The following is a 23,755-nucleotide window of genomic DNA, read 5'->3' as shown; positions in this document are numbered from 1 at the left end:
TTGGTATTGTACAAGTTTAATATATAACTAATTTAGTGAGCTACTTAACTCGATGTTTCGAATATAAAATTTTGTAAGCATTTCGGCCGAAGTGCTTACAAAACTCTATTAACCATTATATATAAAGTACCAATTATGAATAAAGAAATTTGGTGAGAGCGTTGTTACTATTTTTTTTTTTTTTTTGTAAACTATTTTTAACATATCATCCTTTCTTTAACAACATATAACTATTTTTATGAGAAATTAACATCCATTGCCTCTTATTTATTCATCTTTCAGTTGTCTTAATTATATTATTATAGAAAACAAATAAAATTAATTAAACAAGTTTACAGCTTAACTACTTTTTAATTTTTATAAATTGGGCGGTTTGTCTTGTGCGACGACTAGACATTCAATTTGTCACACATAAACAACTTTATTAAGTTGTAATTTTGTACGGTACATAAGATTCTTATACTGTAGTCTGTGAGAATCAAATTATCTGGGTCGTTCGGCTCAAATGTTGATGGGGCCCACTTATGTGGGGCTGGCTTTCATAGGCCAAGAAATTGGGGTCCGGATCCCCTAAAGTAACCCAACTTTTGGGTTTTGGATCAGGACCGTCTGATTCAAATCTGTCGTTCGAGATCACTTCGGAATTCGAATTCGTTATTTGGATGTATGCACTCCACTTGAGATGGATTATCATGGTTTTGAATTGGATGGTCCGGATCAAAAACCCAAAAGTTGGGTTACTTCACTGGATCTCAACTCAAGAAATTGTTGCTAGGTAAGGTGACTAGGGGCGAGTAAATCGCTCATAACTCGTGACTCGTTCGTAACTCGCTCGTTAACAACTCGTTCGTTAACAACTCGTTCGTTAATTTAATGAATTGAACATAAGCATATCTCAACTCGCTCATTAAGAACTAAATTACATGAAATCCTATCACATCAAATCCTAACCAGATCAAACCCCAAATCCAAATTTAACTTTGTAAGTCTGTGACATGGAGATAGCTATAAGCATGTGACATGTAAGGTCGTGAGAACCAACAAGAAGATAGCTGTTTGATTTTGCTAAATTTGCTTATGGATAATTTTTTGTTAAATTGTGTATTGTTTTAAGCAAGTTGAATTATGATAATTTGTTAAGTTTTATCAATGTTAATTAGTTTTTGAATGATGTATCTAAAACAAAAAACTCGAAGCAAAATTCAAATTGCCTACAAGCTTGATTTCTTAACGAGTAGCTTAAGGAGCACGAGTCAACTCAAGCATTTAATGAACCGAGCATGAGCACAACTGTCAACTCGGTATTATCCTCTCAACTCAAGTCGACTCGCTCATTAAGCTAATGAACCGAGCATGAGTATACCCCAACTTGCTCGAATTCGCTCATTAATCACTCCTAAAGGTGACCCATATACTTATGGAATCGGAGCCAGTTTGATGGATATTTAGTCTGATGTCCAGTTGGAGCCATTTGATTCGTATTAAGATTCGTACGTACAACTTTAAATTTTGTTATCCTTATTATCAACTACTAAGGATACACAAATAAAAAAAAAAAATATATATATATATCCATCTCTGACAATGAGCCCTACATGCGAAATAAATTAGTCTGTCTGAAGAGATGAATGAACTTATTCCGTCATAACTCAGATTTATTCTCTCTTATTCTTCTTATTTTACTTCTCATTTGATAACTTAACAATGACTAAACTTCTTAATTCACCTCTTACTTTACAACCAAGATTATTATTAGAATTTTTCTTAAGTATTTTTTTATTTCCCTTTTATTATTGTTTGTTTTAAATGAAAACAGTGTTGAGAGAAATATATATATATATATATATATATATAAAGTTGATAATAATCCAAAACCCAAAATTTCCACAATTTAAAAATACCCATCACTATCCCTAGATGTATGTGTTTTGGATCATATCATCAGTTACAGATAGATACAAGCTAGCCTATTTATATATAATTTCACTACTCATGCTTAACATGGCAATTTTCCAATCATACATATTTTGTTACATTATTACAAATTATACATATTATATCCCAATCCGTAAACTTTACCTCATCAAATTATTCTAGAATTATGAATTTGTTAATATTATGGAACATCAAATTTTAAAATACAAAACATAAAGTCTTTTAAATATTTTTTGTTTTATTTGTCTTAATAATATTCTTGTAATTCTTCTTGTGTTAATTGTTTTAAATAATATTCTTAGCAATTTTTAGAAATTCTTTGATTTTTTTTGTATATAATTCTTGAAATTTTTTCTTATTTTTTGTCTTCTTGTATACTCGTAGAATATTTTTTTGGTTCATCAAACCAAACAAAAAACCTTCATTTTTAAACTTTGATAATTTAAAATTAAAAAAAATATCAAAATAAAAATATTAGGTACAATATATATTATTTTTTCCATGTACATATAAAAGAAGCAACTTTGTTTTGAATGTTATCAAAAACTTACAAAAATACACCATGTGGATAATTTTTGAATGTTATTGTTCAACTTATTGATTCATATAAAATAAATTTAAAAAATAATATTTTTTATGTATCATAATAATTTTATATTAATATATAAGTTTTAATTTTTTTGATAACGAAATAAAAAATAAATACATAACGAAGAAATTTGAACATTTCTCGTTCTACTTTAATTGTTCCAACTTCCAAGTGAAAGATTAAATCCTAAATAAATTTCATATTTTATTGGGTACAGTAGCAAAAGTCTCTCATTCCTTCAGTTCAGTACTCTCTTCTGTGAGATTGTCGGTAGCGGGTCCATCCCACGAGCACTGAACCAAAATTCGATCCGCTTCTCGTTCTCATCCGTTAAATTCGCATAAATATTCGTGCAAAATTAAAATGGTAAACCATCCGCAAGTTTCTAATCTTGATCCAAAATTCCAAATACAACGTTCCTGACCGATGTCGGACAAAATATTGATCTCGCGCTCCTCTGTTTAATTATCATCAAGATTCGTGCGAAAATTAAAATTGTAAACCATGAGGAAATTTTAACGATCGCACGATATTAGATGCAGATCGAACGGTCCATAACGAAATCCGACAAAATTTGTTCCGACGGCGATCTGACTTCTTCTTCTCACGCTTAGATTGCTGAAATAAATATCTCGTGTCAGGAGCTGCGCGCCTTTTGCTCCTTTCCTCTTTCATCTCTCTCTCATCTGTTTAATTCTCGTCAAGATTCGTGCCAAAATTAAAATTGTAAACCACGAGGAAAGATCGCACGATTTAAAAGTCACATCGAACAGTCTAGATTGAATCGGACAAAATTTGTTCCGACGTCCATCGGATCTCTTTTTTCCCTCTCCCTTAGATTGCCGAATAAATATCTCGTATCAAGAGCTGCGCGCCTTTTGCTCCTTTTCTCTTTCATCTCGCTCTCGCCAACCTCTCCTCTCCTCTCCGATCAGATTCCTATTCCCTGGTGAGAACCTCACCTTCTCTCTTTATCTATAGTTGTATTGCTCTCTTGCTTGTAATATATAGTGTTATAGTTGGTTGGTTTCAAGGTACATTGATTTGAATTTGCTTAAAGAATGTTTCTTTCTGATTCAAATCTAAGAATTTAGGTTTATTATGATTTTTTTTTTTTTATCATTTTTAAGGTTTATTATGCTTTCTTTGCTTATAATATATAGTGTTAGTTGGTTGGTTTTAATGTACCTTGTTTGAATTTGCTTAAAAAATGTTTCTCTGTGATTCAAATCCAAGAATTTAGGTTGATTATGATTTTTTGCTCCCATTTTAAGGTAAATTTGAGATGGCGAGGAATGGACGTGGGGTCAGTGCTGGTGGGGGCCAGAGCCAATTGGGCTACCTTTTTGGGGGCAGCGATGAACCAAAACCGACCAATAGGAGCATACCACCTGTCGAGAAACCAGTACCTATTTCACAGTCATCCCCTGCTGTAGATGTCACTAAGCAGGTACCAGCTGGTATTCAAGTTCAAGTCACTGAAACCAACAACTATCATCGGGCCGATGGCCAGAATACTGGCAATTTCCTCACGGTATTTACACTCTCTCTATCTCTCTAGAGGCACCTCTAATGATTGGTATCAACTAATAATGCTGTACTGGTAACATATCAGTCACTCAGTCAGTACCAAATCGTTTATGCCTGACAAGGTTTGAAACATAACACATAAACTGACTGGTACATGACATTAGAATGTTCACAGTACCAATACTGTACCTAGTGTTACTGGGTATGTACATATCTGACCGGCACATACAAGTGGAAACCTTATTATATCCTTTTGTGTACCAGTACCAGCACTAACTGGTAGGATATGAAGTATGCTCTTCCGTTTGAGAGAATTTATTCTATTTTGTTATATTTGTTTTGCTTATAGAACCGGCCTTCAACTAAGGTGCATTCAGCACCAGGTGGTGGCTCTTCTCTCGGTTATCTCTTCGGTGGTGGTGGTAACTGAGACTTTTCTGTAATAATAAAACCGGTTCTTCAAAACCTTGTATCTTTTCGCATTAGTTTTTTTTTTTTTTCATTGTAATTTTGATTGAATTTGTGAGCTTCTATCTTTTGTTATCTTGTAATTCATATTAATTAATCCTTTTTTGTGCCTGATTGTTTCGTTGCCACAATTTGATGGCCTTTTTTGTGACATTGATTCCAACTCTACATTCTTTCAATTGCTATTTAAAACATTTGAACGTGAGTTGATGTCTACAAACTCAATACAAATTTTACAAACGAAAACCAATCTCAAAGATGGAAATGTAAAATGCAAGCCCGGATCCTCTACATTATCTCACCATTTGATTTTGAATTTAGAATGCCCAATGAGAATTTGGGCCAATCTGACCCAAACCTGTAATGCACAGAAGCCCTTTAAGATTCGTGCTAATATATAACGAACAGACTAGATTCAAAATCAAACGGTGAGGTAGCTTACGTGATACAAATTCGTGCTGAAGGGTTTACATATTTGGAATGGTGACTATAATGTGATTCAGAACAACTGGTTTTGAATGAATTTCTCATAAATTAGATACATAACAAAATTAAAAATATTTAATTTACCCTATCTAAAATTAAAAATATTTCTGTTTAGATCTGAGCCGTCCGATTAGAAAATCCACACAAATATCAAAAGAGACCCTATGCATTCCACCTCAGGCAGGATTGGTCCAGATTCTGATGGTAAGTTCTGGATTTAAACAGAAATATTATGTTACCTCATGGGATTGGATTCGTTTCAAGTCTGGATATGAATGAAAGAATTCCCCATTGACTTTGGTTCCAATCAGTGATTGAAAAACACCTAATTTAACAGTTAGGGAAACAGGAATCAGGAATCCAAATCTTAATTTTCCTAAAAGAAAAAAAATATAGAGGAGATTAACTAAAACCCAATTTCCATGCATTTCTTATCTAACTATTACAATCAGTCATCGTCAGAAGTGGACACCTCCTCAGTCGAATCACTCAAATCCTGCACAATAACAGCTGCGCAACAAAACGTCTCCTTACTCTTCAAAAGGAGTCTACTGCCATCCAAACTCCATTTCAAGTCACAAATGGAGAAGTCGGGAAGAGGAATGCTGACACACCAGGCACCAGCCGGGCTCCACATGTACAAATTGGGACTGCCAGTGCAGAGCACAAGCCGAGGCCCACCTGTTGGGTCCCATGCTGCAGCCCTAATCGGGTCCTTGTGGATTAGTACTGCAGCAGGTTCAAGGTAACGGATGTCCCAGATCCAGAGTACTGTCGGCATGCTGTCGTTTCTGGTTAATATGTATTGGTTATCATAGCTCCATGATAAAAGACCTACATACAGTTTTGGTCGGTACATGTATTAGATTATGGTAAAGTGATGCTGTGAGTATTCATGATACAGAGTTTCTGTTGTGAGTCAGTGATGATTTTTGTTTGAAACTTTTTACTATTTTTTTAGATAAATAAAAAATCACTGTTTTCTGGAAAGATTCTGGACAGTCCAAAAACTCGTATTTTGTACTCAACTAAAAAAATAATAAAAAATTTCCAAAAAATACACAATTTAGTTTCCAAGCACATTTTAATATGAAGATCATGTTGAGCAGTTCAAATCGATGGTTTGGACTTTGAAAACGGAGATAAGAATATGAGGCATGAAAACAATAGGACATTTTTAACCCTCCTCAATTTTAAAATAAGTTTAAAGACTTATTTAGTTTTCAGCAAATTATAATAGAAAACTGACCGATTCCCTGCTTGGGGTTTGGCTTGTCAATCACCGGTTTCTGAAAAGGTAAGTTGATGGGAAGATCTACCACTTTGTATTTCACTCTGCAATTCCTTTCTCCAGAATTATCTATCAAATTCAAAAAATTGCAGCTGTAGTTGTTCATACCACAATTGAATTAAGGCACTTGGGAATTGCACAATATTTAAATGTATTTACAAAAGAAAAATAACACAACATCTCTACAATACCTAGATAATTAATAAAACTTGTCTAATTTAATTAACGGAGGACATATATTGTTATAGTTGCCCCAGGAAAGCAAAACAAACATAAGAACCCATTTGATGAAACTTTCACTTTAGTTTTTTTTTTTTTGGGTGAAATGCACCCTTTTAAGGAATCTTCTGAGTGAAAGATTCTGATTAAGCTATTCACCTACTACAATAAAGAAACCCTATAAAAATTACAATCTTCACATTTTGAGAAGGATCCTTACCAATGCAACCATCTTGAATATTACGAGCAAAGTTGTCACTGAGAGATAAATCCGACATATCGAGCTGCAGAGGCTCGTCAACTTCCTACAATATTGAAAATTAGACAAATTAAAAGGGGGAATTTCATGTATACACCTCAAAAATATCAAAATTACGTATTTCCCCCTCTAACGTTCATAATATCATATTTACCCTTCTAAATTTCAAAAACTCACAAATTTACCCTATTTATTGCGCCTTTTCTATTAAAAATCATTTTAAATTTATAACATACCCATTTTACCCTTAATAATTAAATTTGTTAAGAAGTAGCATGTTTAAGAGAAATGTTGAATCTTCTAATTGGCCGGTTGTGAGGGAAAATTGTTCATTTACCTACTTGTGACGCATACATAGTAGAATTTAGGCATACAATTTATCAAAATCAATTGATTCTTGCAGAAAGAGATGTTCGAGTAAAATGTACCTTAAAAATGGTGGCATTGCATGGGGCCCGAAGTGTCGTCATGTGCATGAACTCAGCAAAGGTTTTCCATGTGAGGTGGTTCAGTACCCGAACCTGCTGATCATAACTACCAACTGCCAGGAACTGGCCACTTGGGGACCACGCCACTGTTTTCACACCCAAGCCGCTCTCATACGCTTGGTACTTCTGTAGACACCTTCCATCAGGTGAATATATCAAAACCTATTATAATATACATGAAACATCACTCTCATAATTTCATCACATTACTAAATCAAATGGTTGAGTGTCAGAAATCAGTATGTAAAATCCATGCAATAGCCCACCGGCAATTTATAATTGGGTATACTTAAGGAGTTCTCACAATTAGAAAGGAGGACGAATCACGGTAATAGAATAATGGTAAAATGCTATCACAAACTTGGGGCAATTTCAATTTTGGTACATAACTTTGGGGATTTCGGGAGCTACTTAATCAATTTAATGTGAAAAAAAGAAAGAAAAAAGTATGAAATTGGATAACTAGTGCCAGAATCAGAGATTTTAGTAAAAAATGACAAGAATATAAAGTTTTACTTTGTTTAAGAAAAAAACAGTACCAAGTCAGTCTATGAAGGAGGATCATCATTCCAAAATAAACAAATAAGCAATACCTTGTACTCAAGAAGTGAATCCCAGACAACAATAGAACTGTCATCGGGGGCCCACTCGACCCCAGCCAACTCCACTGTGTCTACAGCAAATGTTCCCATTACCTCCCAAGAGTGGCAAGAGAGTAAATTGACGTAATCCTTGCAGTCACGTCTTGTGCAAACAGCTGCAAACTTGCCATCTCTGGTAAATGACACACCCTTGGCCGCGTGCTTCGGCCACTGCACATGCACACATGCTGTATTTACTAGGGACCACACTGTCAGGCGCAGCTGGAACTCAGATGTGGTGAGTATGTGCCTGCTGTCTGGGCTCCACCTGGCAGCATTCAATACATGATTATCTATATTACTTTTATTATAATATTAAATCTTATTGCCTTATGCAATCACTGATTTGATTACTGAGATTTTAGGGGGAATTTCACATATACCCCTCACAAACCTCAAAATTACGTATCCCCCCTCTAAACTTCCAAAACTCTCAAATTTACCCATTTTACTGTCTTTTATATTAAAACTCATTTAAAATTTATAAAATACCCATCTTACCCTTTATTAAAAGCATAAAAAATACATAGTTTGTCTCATGCAATCACTGATTTGACTACTGAGAATCTGAGATTTTAGGGGGAATTTCACATATACCCTCAAAAACCTCAAAATTACGTGTTCCCCCCTCTAAACTTCCAAAACTCACAAATTTACCCATTTTATTGTCTTTTACATTAAAACTCATTGTAAATTTATAAAATACCTATTTTACCCTTTATTAAAATCATAAAAAATTATAGTTTGTTTAAGAAAAAATGAAAAATATTGATCTTACAAGATACCCATTATACCCTTTACTACATTCTCTTAATCATCTAATAAAAATCATACCTGGCATAAGCAATGCCAGCAGGGCCGTCATCGATCTTGCACGTCCACTCGGGTTGAGTCAGCGACCATGCTTGTACCATAGGCCGCTTGTAGAGGCCACAGAGGATGTACTGTGAATCTGGGGCCCACTCGATGAAGCTGATCTTGTCTACACACGAATATAGTTGTTCAACCTAATTAAGCAGAAAACAGTACTACTAGTTATCTTGACATCAATTTTCCAAATAGGTCCCCATACTTTGCACAATTGACAACTAGGAAGAAATACCTTGAGAGAAATAACATTGCGAATGAACAAGCGATGATCGACAGCAACAGCGAGAAAGCGAGAATCGGGGGAGAAGCAACATGGCCCCGCCTGCTTGAACGCTTCTGTGAACTCCATCTGATCTCCTCTCCTCTCCTTCTTCTCAGTCTCACTTCAAATCGGTTTGGATTTGGATTTGAACGAGTTCAAACCCGTTTCGTCATTTCTTCAATTCTTTCTTTTTTTTTAGATTTCAAAATTTCTCGAGTTCGAGTTGGAGAGATTCAAATTTTGTCGCTAAGTCGCTCTGGATCTCAGGAGTGGGAATTAATATGTCCCTAAAGTAACTTAAATTTTGAGTTTTAGATACGGACCGTCAGATCACTATTGGCACGAATATTAAAGGTCCCGTGCATTCCATCTCGCGCCAGATTGACCCGGATTCTGATCGGACAGTTCAGATCTATTGTCAAAATTTGAGTTACTTCAGAGATTTCGGACTCTCGGAGTGGACCCCACATGACAGTGTCTCTCTACTGCGTCGGCGAAAAGTTGAAAGCGGACACAATGTACACCGTTCGATTGACTTGCGGGTAGCTTTTTAGAAACCAGTTAGCTTTCAGATTTGATATAGATGGTTCTGAACTTCTGATGCTATCCACTGAATCAGGTAGCTGAGGGGTGATTTGTGTAGTAGCTCCAATTGAAAAATTTGCAATGCTATTGGGCCTCAAGTAGTAGGCCTTAGAGGGAACCATCACTGCTGTTGATGGGCCTGTGTAATAAGCCCAAAGATATCGGCTTCAGTTCTACGATTTTGAGATAAAATATCGGCCCAATCATATTTGTTGGAGGAAACAGCTACCTCAAAAACAAGAAGTAAAATGTTGTAGCAATATTCAATGTTGAAGTTCAATACTAAGATAGGTGCATGTGAACTCCAATGGTTGAAGCAATTACTACAATATATGGGATCCAAATTGAGCAAACCTACGAAAATTTACAGTGATAATAATACAATAAGACACATTGTTTGTAATCATGTGTTTAATGAAATAACAGAGCACCCGAAATTTTTATTAATAGTAAATAGAAAAAAAAAATTAAAAATGGAAAAGAATTTACGCAAATTTTAAAAATGAGAAGGCAACTATTTGGTATGGTGTTCAGGTGGAGCCCCTTGCACGAAAAAAAATCATCTCAGGGACGCTATAGCGAGTGGAGGTCCTTAATTTTTTTTTTTTTTTTTAATTTTTGGTTTGGGCTTATGTGATATTATGTATGTTATGTTATGTTATGTTATATTATGCTATGTTGTGATCATATATTTTGGACTAGTTATGTTATGTTAGGTTATGTTAGGTAAGTTATCTTATGTTAGGTTAGGTAATTCAGACTTTTTATATTATGCTTGCGACTAATTCAGATCATTTATTATGTGATGGTATATATATTTTATGTAATGTTATGTTCAAATCCACTGAAGAACAACTAATTTTAGTTTGTATAAGTTTTCAGAATTTTATGTTTGTAGCCCCCATTTATCTTTTTCTTTATTCTTCTTGAATAATTAAACGATCTGCATGGTCAATTATATTGTTGCAGAAATAATAGCAATCTAATATATTCTACGCAGTGTTCTAAATAGTGCGCTATAGCGCCGCTATAGCGTTTTTGGAGACCAAACGCTATGCTATGGCATTAAAACACGCTATTTGCGCTACAGACGCTATAGCGGTAATAGCGGTCCGCTATAGCGTATAGCGTGTAGCGCAAATAGCGCGCGCTATGCAACATTTGCTGTTTTTTTTTTCAATTTATATGAGCTTTCAAATAAATAAATGGTGAAGATATTGTTTAATTTTGATGAATATTACATTATATCAAATTCAGGTCCGCTATAATATTTTTTTCATTTTGCTCTTGGTTTTTTTTAATTGATGATAAATCAAATAAATAATTGCTAAATTATGAAAATTTTAGGGACTAACAAGAATTTCTTTAAGGATCATCTGTTTATTTTACTAGAAGTATGATTTTTTTTTTCTTTTCAATTTCTAGGTTATTTTGAAATTTAAATAGAAAAAAGATAAATTATGTTATGATGTTGAAGATATTTTAAATAGAAAAAGATCGATAGTTTATGATATTAGTATTACTATAGATATTTTGAGTCGCGATTTGGACTTTGTATTGGTTCAATATGAATATTATAATTTTTTAATCAATTTGATATTATTTATTGTTCTATGAGACTAAATAATGTTGATATTTAGTACAAATATATAATATAATTTTTATAAAAATAAAAAACGCTATTTGGGATAGCTTTCGCTATAGCGTCGCTATTCGCTATAGCTTTTTCTGGAGGCTCCCCGCTATGACGCGATAAACGCTATTTAGAACCTTGATTCTACGTGCATGTGTTTTAATTTGTTATATCATATAGCTGACAGGAAATAGCATTGTTGAATCCATTCTATCAAAGAGAAATAGTTTAGAAATTTAGAACTAGACCTTCATTTTTTCGTAAAAAAATCTAGTACATAACTGCAAAATTTAAGCACCATAAATCTAAAAAAAAAAAAAAAAATTAATTAAAGGACCTCCATTCCGTATGGCGTCCCGCTTGAACATCATATGGGTCAGTTGCATGCCTTTCCATTTTTTTTTAAATTTGCGTACATTCTTTACCATTTCCAATTTTTTTTTTTTTAATTTACTATCAATAAAAAATTTCGGAACAAAGCACACATAGATAAATTGTCACTTTGTAAAAGATCCATCGATCAAAGAAAATCGAAATACCTTACGTAAGCAACAAACATGTTCATGATGAAAATAAATTTGCTACAATCCGAAACTAGTGAACAGTAACCTCAAATCCCTATAATCCGAATCCAGCCATTGAATTTTTTTTTCCGAGAACACATTTCGAAACAACTGGTTTTTCGTGCACGAATCTCAAAACAGTTCGACAGATAAATTAGGATTGCTGGACTTTTAGAGTTACTGTTCATTAGTTTTGAATTACAGCAAATTCGGATCCCTTCATGCATGATAGCTTTGGAAAAGAAAACTTTTGAAGCTATTATATACAAATTGGATTGATCGACATGTACGATCTCAACTTGAAAGAAAATGTTGGAGACACAAAATCTAGGGACGTCTAGCAAAATAATCATCAACTTTTCAGATTATACGTACCTTCATTATTTTTCTCTTTTATAATACTTAACGAACACAACAAGAATGAGACACTTTTCGCGAGAATAAAAAAGTGACCTTTTGCGACGGACTACTCTCATTGTTCAGTTTTTTCTTTTTGCGACGGACGACCGTCATAAAAGTATTTTTTTCCTCGCAAAAAATGTATACTTTGTTGTAGTGGAAAATAGAAAATTAATAACGTAGCTAGCTATATAGTTAGAAATTATTAGGAAAATGTTCAATTAACGGATACAAAAGGTGTTTCATCTCGATCGTTCGCATAGCGCAACTTTGTATGGACCACTGAAGGAAACAAATAAAGCCGGTGAAGAGAGATCTTTCTTAGGTCGATCGGCCTGGATACTCTTTAGTATATTGTTCAACTTTGTCAAAGATACAATTTTTTTATTTTTTTGGAATATATATCACCTAAGGTAGCATAAAATTTCTGTCTAGATCCGTACCATCCAATCAGAATCAGTACAAATATTAAAGAGCCCTGTGCATTTTACTTTGGGCTCACTACAACAGATTGGTTTTTCTGTGACCATTATCAGTGACTGGCGCTATTGTCGGTCGCAAATAGTCAATTTCCTCCAAAAAAAAAAATGTACCAAAAATCAGAGGCGACGACGCACTTTCTGTGACCGGATCTGCTACTGGCGTTATTGCCGGTCGCAGAAAGTTTTGGTAAAAAAAAAAAATTGCGCATGTTTTCTCGGGGCCAGGATGCAACCCTAGCCGCGCGCCTCTTTCTCTCTCACTCTCGCCACCGGGAATCGTCGATCGCACCATAACTAAACCCTCTCTGACTCTCCATCTCCGAACTGATTATCTTCTCCTCTCTGACTCTACATCTCATCGCTGAAGGTTGAAAGCAAAGGTGGATTCTCTCTCTCTCTGTCCTCTCCGCTGACTCAAAAGATCGAACGGTTACGTTTCAAATTTAGCTTTAAATTCTGATTTGAGTTTTGGTATCCATTTAATTAGCCATTTTAAGTATTGAATTATTAATCAATTTGGTTCATTCTGATTGGGGTTGGGCAAGCTTAGGTGAGCTTGCTGGGTTCTTGGTAGCGGATCCTTTTACAGATCCTTTTACGAAAATTTGGTTCTCTTGTTCCTTTGGGATCTGAAATTGTAAGGAATTTTGTCCTATGTGTATTCAATTTGGTAAATTAAATATGATGCAAAGTTTGTAAAAGGAAAAATAAACCTCAATTTTTTGATTTAGGTTTTGGATACCTATTACTTTAGACTTATTCTGATTTGGCATTAAGCAAAGTCTTAGACTCTGCTAATTGCAATAAGATGCAAACTAATTTGGATTAATTGACTCAGACTGTCCGGATCTAATAGAAATATCCTGTTATCTCAAGAGAATATGGATCCTTGTTTTTCTGCAAACAAATTAAATACATTATTATTTACAAATGAATTAGACTGCTAAAGCTAATTACTATTTTACTTACAATTAAAAAGTTCATATTTGGTTCATCTTAATTTATGAATTGTGTATCTCAACCTGAAGACTATTCCAGGTACATGAGTTTTAATCACCCATGTAATCACGAGCGGCCGCTCTTGGCGAATGACACAGAAGAAGGGTTAGGCGACTCGGAGTTGCCTCCGATTGATTTCCCAGTCGATATGCAAATGGAGATAATCTAAAATGAACCCGTACGACTCGTTACTATACGGTTAACGGAGGTGTTTTGCTATGTTAACCAGATGTGCAAATTTGGACTCAGAATGAAATATTTAGTAATTTGAGCAATTTTGAGAGCCGATATCTCACGACCTGTTTGGAGATTTTGTATGAAACTTCACAGTCCTATTCTACCATGTCCTGACTGCATGTCGGTAAATTTTCACGATTTTTGAAGGTGGTTTACTATGTTAACCAGATGTGCAAATTTGGACTCATAATGAAATATTTAGCAATTCGGGCAATTTTTGAGAGCCGATATCTCACGACCTGTTCGGAGATTTTGTATGAAACTTCACAGTCCTGTTCTATCATGTCAAGATTGTATGTTGGTCAATTTTCACAATTTTTGAAGGTGGTTTGCTATGTTAATCAAAGGTGCAGAGTTGAGGTGCCTAAAAAAAATTTGCAGTACAGCTTTAAAAAAAAAAAAAAAAAATCTCGGACCGCCATAAAATTTGGCAGTTTGGGCATTTTTAAAATTCTTCCAAAAAAATGGTTATTCTTAATAATTTTTTTTTTTGGATATTTAAAAAAAAATCGGTATCAAATATGAAGGATATCAGTATTCTTGATGAATAATTTCCCTCCGCACAAAATATACATATCGAGACATCATCTTTATAGCATACAGTTGAGGATAGTCACTAGTGGAAAAACTGGAATCAGGATCGGCTTATCTGGATCGGCTATAGGAACCAACCGATACTAATATCTATCTGGATCGGTTTTATTAAAAAAACCGATCTTAAAAACAGATTTATTGGTCAACCGTTCCTAATTTATGCACTTTTAAGATTGGTTCTCTCTAAAAACTGATTCTGATAGTATCAGGATCGGTTCTAAGCTAAGAACCGATCCTAATTATCATATATTAGGATCAGTTATTAGCTTAGAACCAATCCTAATGCTTATGTAGCGCTAGGGTTTATTTTCGTTTCGCGCCTCTGTACTTATCCAAAATATTTGAGTCTCAAATCATCCCTTTATTTTCGTTTCGCGCCTCTATACTTAGCCAAAATATTTGAGTCTCAACTCATCCCTCTCTCTCTCTCCCTCTCCCTCACCTCCGTGTCTCTCTCTTTCTCTATCTCCGCCTCTCCCTATCCTCCGTGTTTCTCTCTCTCTGTCTCCGTCTCCCCCTCTCAAAGCCGCTCTCCCTCTCGCCTCACCCTCTCCGCTCAGTAAGCTTTACTATTAATTTTAGGTTTATTAACAAAGTGGATTTGCATGTGATTTAAGAGCTTTGATGTTAATTTTGTCTTCCATTTGCAAATTTTATTTTGAACGTAACTTTGTTGGTATTTTTTCAGGCTTGCAAATTGAAGTTAGGGGATTTCAATGGTGCTCTATTATATACTAATTTTGCAATTCGTGAGAGGGAGGGTCATGCTAAGGCTTATTTTCGGCAAGGACAGGTTCTGAAATTTATTTGATATTGTGTTTTTGGTGCCAAAATTATGGAATTTTTTCAAGGGTCGTACGAGAAATTCACTTTGATGATTTGTTTTCCTTTTTTTTGGTGTTATCTTCTTGTAGGGATAAGCAGTGATGACTAATTCACTCTGCTCTTTAGCGATTCAAAACTTAATTTTTGTTGATAGAGAGTTCAAATTTTGGTTATTTCTAAAGCTTTAGTTTAGGTAAACTTTGCATGAAAAGATTTTTTTTGTAATAATTTAAGATGTGTATGATATTTAATTTAGGATGTGTATATGATATTTGATTATTGCTTCTTACGTTGCAAAAAAAAAAAAATTAGGATGCTGGCCAGCAAAATATATATAGAAGCTGGTCAAATAAATAAAAATATTTTTTTTAGCTTCAATAAACCATCAGAATAAGTTATTTTAAACAATCGATCTAGATTACTACTATTAGGATCGGTTGTTTAAAAAAACCGATCCTAAATTTTTTTTTCTTTTTTTTAGAATTAGAATCGGTTATTTTAAACAACCGATCCAGATTACTACTATTAGGATCGGTTGTTTAAAATAACCGATCATAAATTTTTTTTTTTTAATTAGGATCGATTATATTAAACAACCGATCCTAATAGTTACTATCTGGCATCGGACATTTCAATCATTGTGAAAAGAATCTATAATTTTGCACCAATCTTTAATTTACTTAAATATTCAACCTTATCCATTTATAAATATTTAGCATTTTATCAATAGAAACGTGGATCAATCAATCAATCAATCATATTATCAGTTATTAAACAGTAGTGTTAGTTGTTCAGTATAGTACAAAAGTGAATCAATCAATCATATTATCGTAGCCTAGCCACTCCAGTGCTCCTGGTCCCGGGGTTGATTTATTCTAAAATCAAGTTGTCGTTTTTAGAAGACCATCGCTGCCAAGCTCTATTCCTAGAGTCATCACCATTATTTGGAAGAAATAATTGTAATTTTTTTAACATACTTTATTTCAAGTCAAATAAAATTTAAATTTTTTCAAAAATTGGAATGTTACATTCCGTTTCACTATTTCCACACACCGAGATCTAGCGGTTGAAGTGGAAAAAGGCGCCGAAGAATGTCCGAGGTGAGGACGAGAAAAGGTTCTCACCGGAGAATGTCCGTTCACGGTTCTCACCGGAGAGAAAGAAGATAAGAAGGGGGCGGAGAGCTGGCTGGCGGGATGGGTGGGCTGGTGGGAGATGAGGGGGGTGTGTGTTGGCGGTAAAGGTTTCCTATCATTGAAGTTTTAATTTTAATGCTAATTGAGATGGCGACAAAAAACCAATGAACCAATGAACACTGATATACGTAAGTTGCCCTTTGTCATCTTCTAAGTTGGATGCAAGAACCAATGAACCCTTTTCATCCGGTACAAAAATAACGAAAATAAACAAAAGCACCAGGTTCAAAGAATTGGACTACATTAACACAACCTAAGTGGTCCTATTTAATAATGATGCCCTTCCAAACAAACAAAAAACCTGAGAAGGACAGTGGATCAGTGGGCGAAAAGAATCTCTCTACTCTGGCTTTCCTCTTCATGGATAGATATTTAGCACCAATCATTCATTTTCTTAAATATTCAATCTTATCCATTTATAGATATATGCATGGCCTTTCATCAATACTTGTACTTTTATCTCGGTCACAATTTTATTCCTGACAAATGCTAATTATTTTATGTTGTTCTTTCCATTGAGCTTTTGTAAGATATATTACAAGAGGTTCATAATTAAAAATAATTTAATAACCGACATGGACCTAGTATAAATATTGTACTCTTCTCTTAATTAAAAAGGAATTAAGTATAGTTCTCTCTTTAACATCCAAAAACCAAGCTATATTTCCAAATTGTGATAATAATTCGGATAGGCATAATGCAAATAATCAGGTATTAATTTGTTGAACTAAGTACATCTAGATTAATTGTCATGTCATACGAGAAAAGTGCACTGAAAGGATATTGAAGCACCTTATATAAGCTGCAAGAAGCAATTAGTGGATAGGTTAGGGTTTCAAGGGTTTAAGAAGAAGAATAGAGGAAGAGAAAGAGATAACTCAAGGTGATTTCATTAGACTTCACTCTCTCTTACAAATAGTCTATACATATGCAATAACATAAACATACATAGCCCAATGGATCCGAATAGTAATTTAGGTCAAAACTTAACACTAGTGAAAAAACTGGAATCAGGATTGGTCTATCTGGATCGGCTATAGAAATCAACCGATACTAATACCTATCTGGATCGGTTTTATTAGAAAAACCGATTTTAAAAACAGGTTTTTTGGTCAACCGTTCCTAATTTATACACTTTTAGGATCGGTTCTCTCTAAAAACCAATCATGATAGTATCAGGATCGGTTCTAAGCTAAGAACTGATCCTAATTATCATATATTAGGAACAGTTATTAGCTTAGAACCGGTGTTATAAACTTTTAGGATCGGTTCGACCTCTCTGTCCCTCTCCCTCCACTCAGTTACCCTCTCCATCCTCTCTCTCTTCTCCTGTTGAGTCCACCAGACCGAACCTGAAACAGAAACGGTGCCTGGTAAGCTCCTCTCTTCTCTCTCTTTCTCACTGATTTCCTGCCTATCCTATACTATTCCGGCCTCCACTGTGGGGCCTGATCTGTTGAAAGGGGTTCAAAGGTCTAGAGTTTCTAGTTTATAACATTTCATAAATTATAGTGTTTTATAATTGTTTCTTTTGCATTGCAGGTTACTTGATGGAGCTTGCTGTTTCAATTGAATCTGAGATTTTGTTACACCAGATCGAGAAAGGAGAGAATATGTTGGAAATTGTGTCGGAGGTGAGTTTATAATAAAATTTCTTTTATTACTCGAGACCTTTTTTATGTAGTCAGTTCATGGTTATAAATAGATACAATGAATTATCTATCGGCGAAAAGCTCCATCAGTTTCTTTCCTTTCAGTCGCTTTTTTCTTTTTTTTTGTAATGCACTTATCAACTACCAGAATTTGGAACGTACAGTAATTCGCTGGTGGTTTTTGATTTCACTCATCATCTATTGGATATTATTCTCATTTTATTGAGTAAGCATTTAAAAATAATTGAAAAAATTGTTGACTTGGCCAAACTCGGATAGACTTGGCCTGAAAATCGGATGACTCGGCTGAATCAAACACTGTTCAACTGAGTTTTGCTGAAAAAATCGCATAGGCTTGAGACTTGAGTAAAACTCGAACCGGACATGGCTGATACTAAGTTGACTCGGAATCAGCTGAGTTTCCAAATCATGCTTCTCAACCACCGCCTTTATGCGGAGCGACATGTCACTCTCTCAATCCGATTCAAACCCTAGGTACAATTTTCAATTTGAGAGGACGTATTGCATGAGTCGTCAACGAGCTCCGGTTCATACCATGATGGCAGTGTTTCTCCGGTGAATAGGTGGCCGTGAAGGAAGCTTTGATTAGGAGTGTTTGACTGGAAGAAGGAATGGAATTGGAGGTGGGTAGTGGTTTGAGCCCCGCAACGCCTGTCTCCACTCTGGAGCCCGACTCTTTCTTCCTCCTTTTTTGGTTCGTATTGTAGAAGCATCCTTAAAAAGTTATTCCAACTTTACCCTTTAATCAATCAATGATTGTAATTCATTCAAACTATAATTTTTTCGTATTGTAGAAACATTCTCTATAATTAAACCTTCCTCTTTGTCCCTCTCCCTCCTCCTTCACTCAGTTACTCTCTCCATCCTCTCTCTCTTCTCCTGTTGAGTCCACCAGACCGAAGCTGAAACAGAAACGGGGCCTGGTAAGCTCCTCTCTTCTCTCTTTCTCACTGATTTCCTGCCCATCCTATACTATTCCGGCCTCCACTGTGGGGTCTGATCTGTTGAAAGGGGCTCAAAGGTCTAGAGTACTTTCAAGTTTAACAGTTTTCAAGTTGATAACATTTCATAAATTATAGTGTTTTATAATTGTTTCTTTTGCATTGCAGGTTACTTGATGGAGCTTGCTGTTTCAATTGAATCTGAGATTTTGTTACACCAGATCGAGAAAGGAGAGAATATGTTGGAAATTGTGTCGGAGGAAACTGTGTCGGAGGTGAGTTTATAATATAATTTATTTTATTACTCGAGACTTTGATATATTCTAACTGTCACTAACGCCTTACTTTACTCAATAATTCACCTATCTACACAAACTGTACATCCTATTTATACTAATATATGTCGGTACTAAAGTTTCTAGATTTTACATATATATTCTACTGACATTACTCATATATGTAAGTTGATTTCTCAAGAGAGTACATGATACTAACTATGATAAATTACAAGAGTATAGAACTTTCTAGAATAACCCACTTGGATTATAACCAGCTGTATATCTTGAATACTCTAGAATTGATTAATGGGCTTGGGCCTTCCGATAGTAATTGGTGCTGATAATTTTAACAGAATATAGGAGACTGCAACTAAGTACCTCAAGCAACTTGTTGAAAGGGTATTCTTAATATTTGAGAAAGTTGACATTCAGTCTTATAATTCATATATAGGTGATTGTTAGGTGTATATATTTTTTTTCCTTTGTGACACAAATGACATCCCAATAGTAATAGGATGATTGCTACTTCAAACAATTAGGCCATAGTTTCGTAAACGGAGGTTATCAATAAAACTGGATTTTTTTTTTGTTTTATTACAAAATAGTAGAGAATTTTCTCTAGTCTACTTGATGATAGTTAAAAGCTCATTTATTTTTGTTTGGTTGAAGATGAATCAAAACTCTTCTATTCACGAAAGAACATTAATGAAAGAAGCCGAGATAGTTTTAGATGTAGAAGCTTCTCACCTGTCAGAATCAATAAAATGTGAACTCAAAAAATTATGGGGTGGACCAAACGAGACAGAGAACTTCACAATCTTTCGCGCACCACGTAACATTCGGCAAAGCAAGAAAAATCTCTTCGAGCCTTCTGTCATCTCCATTGGCCCATTCCACAATGGTCAAGCGAGCCTCCGAACCATGGAGGCGCAAAAATGGCGGTTCTTGCGGGATTTTCTGTCCCGTGGGGTAAGTGTCGATTTCTGTATATCAGAAATGAAGAAACTAGAAAAGGAAACCCGTAGGTGTTATAGTGAGACGGTGGATCTTGACAGCAATGACTTCGTCAAGATGATGCTCCTTGATGGATGCTTTGTGCTTGAGTACTTCTTAAAACAGAAAGAAGAAAATTGGGATACTATTTTTGAGGTTGGCTGGAATCATATGTTCGTACAGAGTGATTTGTTTCTTCTAGAGAACCAAATTCCCTTTTTTGTTGTTGAGAAGTTGTGTGAGATTGGTGTAAAACAAGAAGATAGAAAAGAATTGTTTAATCTAAACAACTTTATTAATAATATGTCCACACCACTACCAAATTATGCCCTAATTTCGAAACCTCCAGCTGAAATCGATCATTTAGCCCATCTCTTTCACCACTGTTCAGTGCCCAACCTAGAGGAATCCTCCAGCTCAAATCGATCATCGAGTTCCAAATCATTCCATCTAACTAGAATGTTCAGCCCTAATAGAATCAAAGATTTGCTTCTTTGGTTTCTTTCATGGGTGCTCACAAGATTTTCTCGTTCTACTACTAGTACTGAGAATCCATCGACGGTATCAATCCCTTGTGCCTCTTATCTCCAAGATGCAGGTATCAAGTTCAGACCAAAGCGCACCCCGAAACATATGTTCGACATATCATTTGATCATGGTGTCTTGGAAATCCCTAGACTAATAATCATTGATAACAGTAAGCCTCTTTTGGTCAACCTCGTAGCATTTGAACAGTGCAAATTTTGCAAGATAAATGTCACATACTTCTCAAGCTATGCAGCATTCTTGGATTTGCTAGTCAGCACACAAAAGGATATGGCGATACTACAGCAGTGTGGGATCATTGAGAGCATGCTGAGCGGTGAAGAGGAGCTGACTCTTTTCTTCAATCAGCTGTTCGAAGGCGTGTTGCTAGACGAGTATCATGTTTTTGCTGAATTGTTCACGAAACTGAACAGATACTGTGAATCAAGCTGGAAGAGGCATCGAGCAAAATTGCTTCGTGATTATTTTAGCAGTCCATGGACAATGATGTCTCTCATGGCTGCTCTAGTACTTCTAGTTTTTACATTTCTACAATCTTTCTTTGCAGTTTATGCCTACTTTGTTCCCCCGAGCTGATGATGCCTTGACATTAATCTTTTCTTTTTATTACATGCTACCAAGTTTTATTTAAAATTAAGCACACCTTGTAATTTAACTCTGCACTATATATCGTTGGTTTCCTTTACTCTTTTTTTTTTTTTGTCTTTTTCTTATTCAATCTTCAAGGTTATTTTCAGCACCAGTTACAGCCATGTATACATTGCCAATTGGCTTAATTGGTATTAATTCCAAGTTATTTCTTTTTCCCTCCGCCTGCTTTAAGGCTTTGATATAGCTAGTGCAACCAAGTCTATGATGGCAACATGTTAATTAAATGCCATTAAATTTTAGTTAAAAAATGCATAACAATAATATATTGCAATTAAATAAATGGTTGATTTTGCGTGTTTAACATAACCAAAAAATGGTAGCAACAATGTAGTGTATCGCAACAAAAATATACAGTTGCAACTTGTTAAATAAATGCGATCAAATTTTGGTTGCAAAAAAATACGTAGCGATAATCTATTGCAACCAAATAAATTGTTGTTTTGTATGTTTCACAACCATAATTTAGTATAAATAACATAGTGTATTGCAATGAAACTAATAGTTGCAACTTGTTAATTAATTAAATTCAATCAAATTTTAATTGCAAAAAATGTGTAGCAAAAATCAATTGCAACTATTGATATAGTTGCAATTAATAAATCTAATATATGCAACAAGGTTGGCATGCATATGTAATTTATTTCGGTCAATATTTTGTTACAATTAGTCACGGAAACATCAAAGAGCAGATTTTTAATATGAATGAATGCTCTTAGATTTATAAGAAAAATAGTAATAAATAAAAATACATAATTAAAAAATGGACTATCATAAAAAATTAATAATTTATATTGATCATTAATAAAAGAAATATTATAAAGAGGTTTTTTTTAGCGAAATACCCTTTAATTTAAGGAATATTCTAAACAAAAGATCCAGATTAAGCTATTCAGGTACCCAAAAAAAAAAAGCTCCTGATATAATTACAATCTTCACATTTTGAGAAGGTTCCTTACCGATGCAACCGTCTTGAATATTACGACTTACGAACAAAGTCGTCACTGAGAGCCAAATCTGACATATCATGCACGGCCGTCCGATCGAAACCCGAGCCAATCCAGCTCAAGATGGAACACATAAAACTATTTTAATAGTCGTGCAGATTTTGATTGGACGGTCTAGATTAGAACAGAAATATTCTGTTACCTTAGGTGATACAAATTCCAATTATATCGGCTTCAGTTACAAGTTTTTGAGGTAAAATATATTTCAGTCTGAAAATGTCCCAAAAAAAAATCATGTAATAAATACTATTATATTTATAGTAGTTTTTCGTAGAAGTAAATAAATAATTAATCTATGAATTTATTCCTAAATATCTATTTTCATACATCTTTGAATATACACTTAACACATGTCACACATTTAACCGTTATAAAATAATGGGGGAATTTCATGTATCCCCCTAAAAAATATTAATATTACGTATTTCCCTCTCAAAAATTTATAATAACATATTTACCCTTTAAAATGATAGAAGCTCATATATTTACCCAAAAGCAATAAAATAATAAATTTAACACTTCAAATTTACTAAACAATATCAACTAATAAAACATGATCATTATACCCTCCCTTCTTTCTCTCCTTTCTCTCCCTGTGTTCGTTCCAAAGAATTCTATGCACCAAACTGAACTACATCCTCACCCAATCAGAACCCAACCTAGCTCATTGAATATCTAGCTTTCCAGATTTAATTAGATTGGTTTCTCCAAATTTAATACAAAATGCATACCTTCAGTTTAGCTGTATAAAGTCCACGAGAAAGTGTGTCAGAAGAGGTAGTCCTTTCTTCTAACAGGCGCTCATATGGGTCTCGTTGAGGAGCAAATGTACCCAGCATTCCCCGGCTTTGATCAACTACAACAAAAAGGGCACATTATTAAACCTAAAGTTATAATACAAAAGAATCTAAAAGGTAAAAAAAACTCTCAAGAAATCAAGCAGTACACAAATCTGATGTTACAGTGCTCTATTACTGTTACTGCCTATCAAAGTTAATGTTATGTATTGCGGCTACGGTACTATGCATAGCGCACTATGGTCTGTACTATGGATCCATATATTATAGTTCTTTCCCTAAATAATTGCACCTTATAATCCGTATAACCTGCTCCCAACT

The 23,755-nt window shown here is 34.6% G+C and overlaps 3 protein-coding genes across 6 annotated transcripts in view; 2 read left to right on the top strand and 1 right to left on the bottom strand.

Moving 5' to 3' along the window:
- Nucleotides 1–4,653, top strand: part of LOC144562463 (protein SPIRAL1-like 1) — a 47,381-nt gene extending 42,728 nt beyond the window's left edge. For 2 of the 3 annotated variants that reach the window (XM_078311703.1, XM_078311709.1), the window contains exons 2-3: nucleotides 3,799–4,058; nucleotides 4,404–4,653. In XM_078311703.1, coding sequence (XP_078167829.1) covers nucleotides 3,810–4,058; nucleotides 4,404–4,484 — 330 coding nt within the window. In that variant the 5' untranslated portion in view covers nucleotides 3,799–3,809 and the 3' untranslated portion in view covers nucleotides 4,485–4,653. Of the gene's footprint in view, nucleotides 1–3,354; nucleotides 3,474–3,798; nucleotides 4,059–4,403 lie in introns of those variants that run through there. The other variant, XM_078311694.1, reaches the window with a different exon arrangement.
- A 617-nt stretch (nucleotides 4,654–5,270) lies between these two features.
- Nucleotides 5,271–9,291, bottom strand: LOC144562382 (Transducin/WD40 repeat-like superfamily protein). Its single transcript, XM_078311606.1, has 7 exons — nucleotides 9,009–9,291; nucleotides 8,741–8,913; nucleotides 7,859–8,174; nucleotides 7,206–7,427; nucleotides 6,739–6,823; nucleotides 6,258–6,368; nucleotides 5,271–5,842 (listed from the first exon to the last, which is right to left on the bottom strand). Exons 1-7 carry the CDS (start codon nucleotides 9,123–9,125, stop codon nucleotides 5,457–5,459), a joined length of 1,410 nt encoding a protein of 469 aa, XP_078167732.1. The 5' UTR covers nucleotides 9,126–9,291; the 3' UTR covers nucleotides 5,271–5,456.
- An 8,550-nt stretch (nucleotides 9,292–17,841) lies between these two features.
- On the top strand, nucleotides 17,842–21,738 carry LOC144562365 (UPF0481 protein At3g47200-like). 2 transcript variants are annotated; one of them, XM_078311588.1, is made up of 4 exons: nucleotides 17,842–17,924; nucleotides 18,094–18,185; nucleotides 19,334–19,440; nucleotides 20,113–21,738. In XM_078311588.1, exons 3-4 carry the CDS (start codon nucleotides 19,342–19,344, stop codon nucleotides 21,556–21,558), a joined length of 1,545 nt encoding a protein of 514 aa, XP_078167714.1. In that variant the 5' UTR covers nucleotides 17,842–17,924; nucleotides 18,094–18,185; nucleotides 19,334–19,341; the 3' UTR covers nucleotides 21,559–21,738. The 2 variants fall into 2 exon arrangements, with proteins under 2 accessions (XP_078167714.1, XP_078167721.1); XM_078311595.1 differs by lacking the exons at nucleotides 17,842–17,924; nucleotides 18,094–18,185 and adding an exon at nucleotides 18,831–19,147.
- Nucleotides 21,739–23,755: the final 2,017 nt, after the last annotated feature.

This window comes from Carex rostrata, chromosome 1 (assembly GCF_964058835.1).
Source record: "Carex rostrata chromosome 1, lpCarRost1.2, whole genome shotgun sequence".
NCBI lineage: Eukaryota > Viridiplantae > Streptophyta > Magnoliopsida > Poales > Cyperaceae > Carex > Carex rostrata.
The sequence above is the reverse complement of the archived record's forward strand: the minus strand, read 5'-3'. Positions and strand labels throughout refer to the sequence as shown.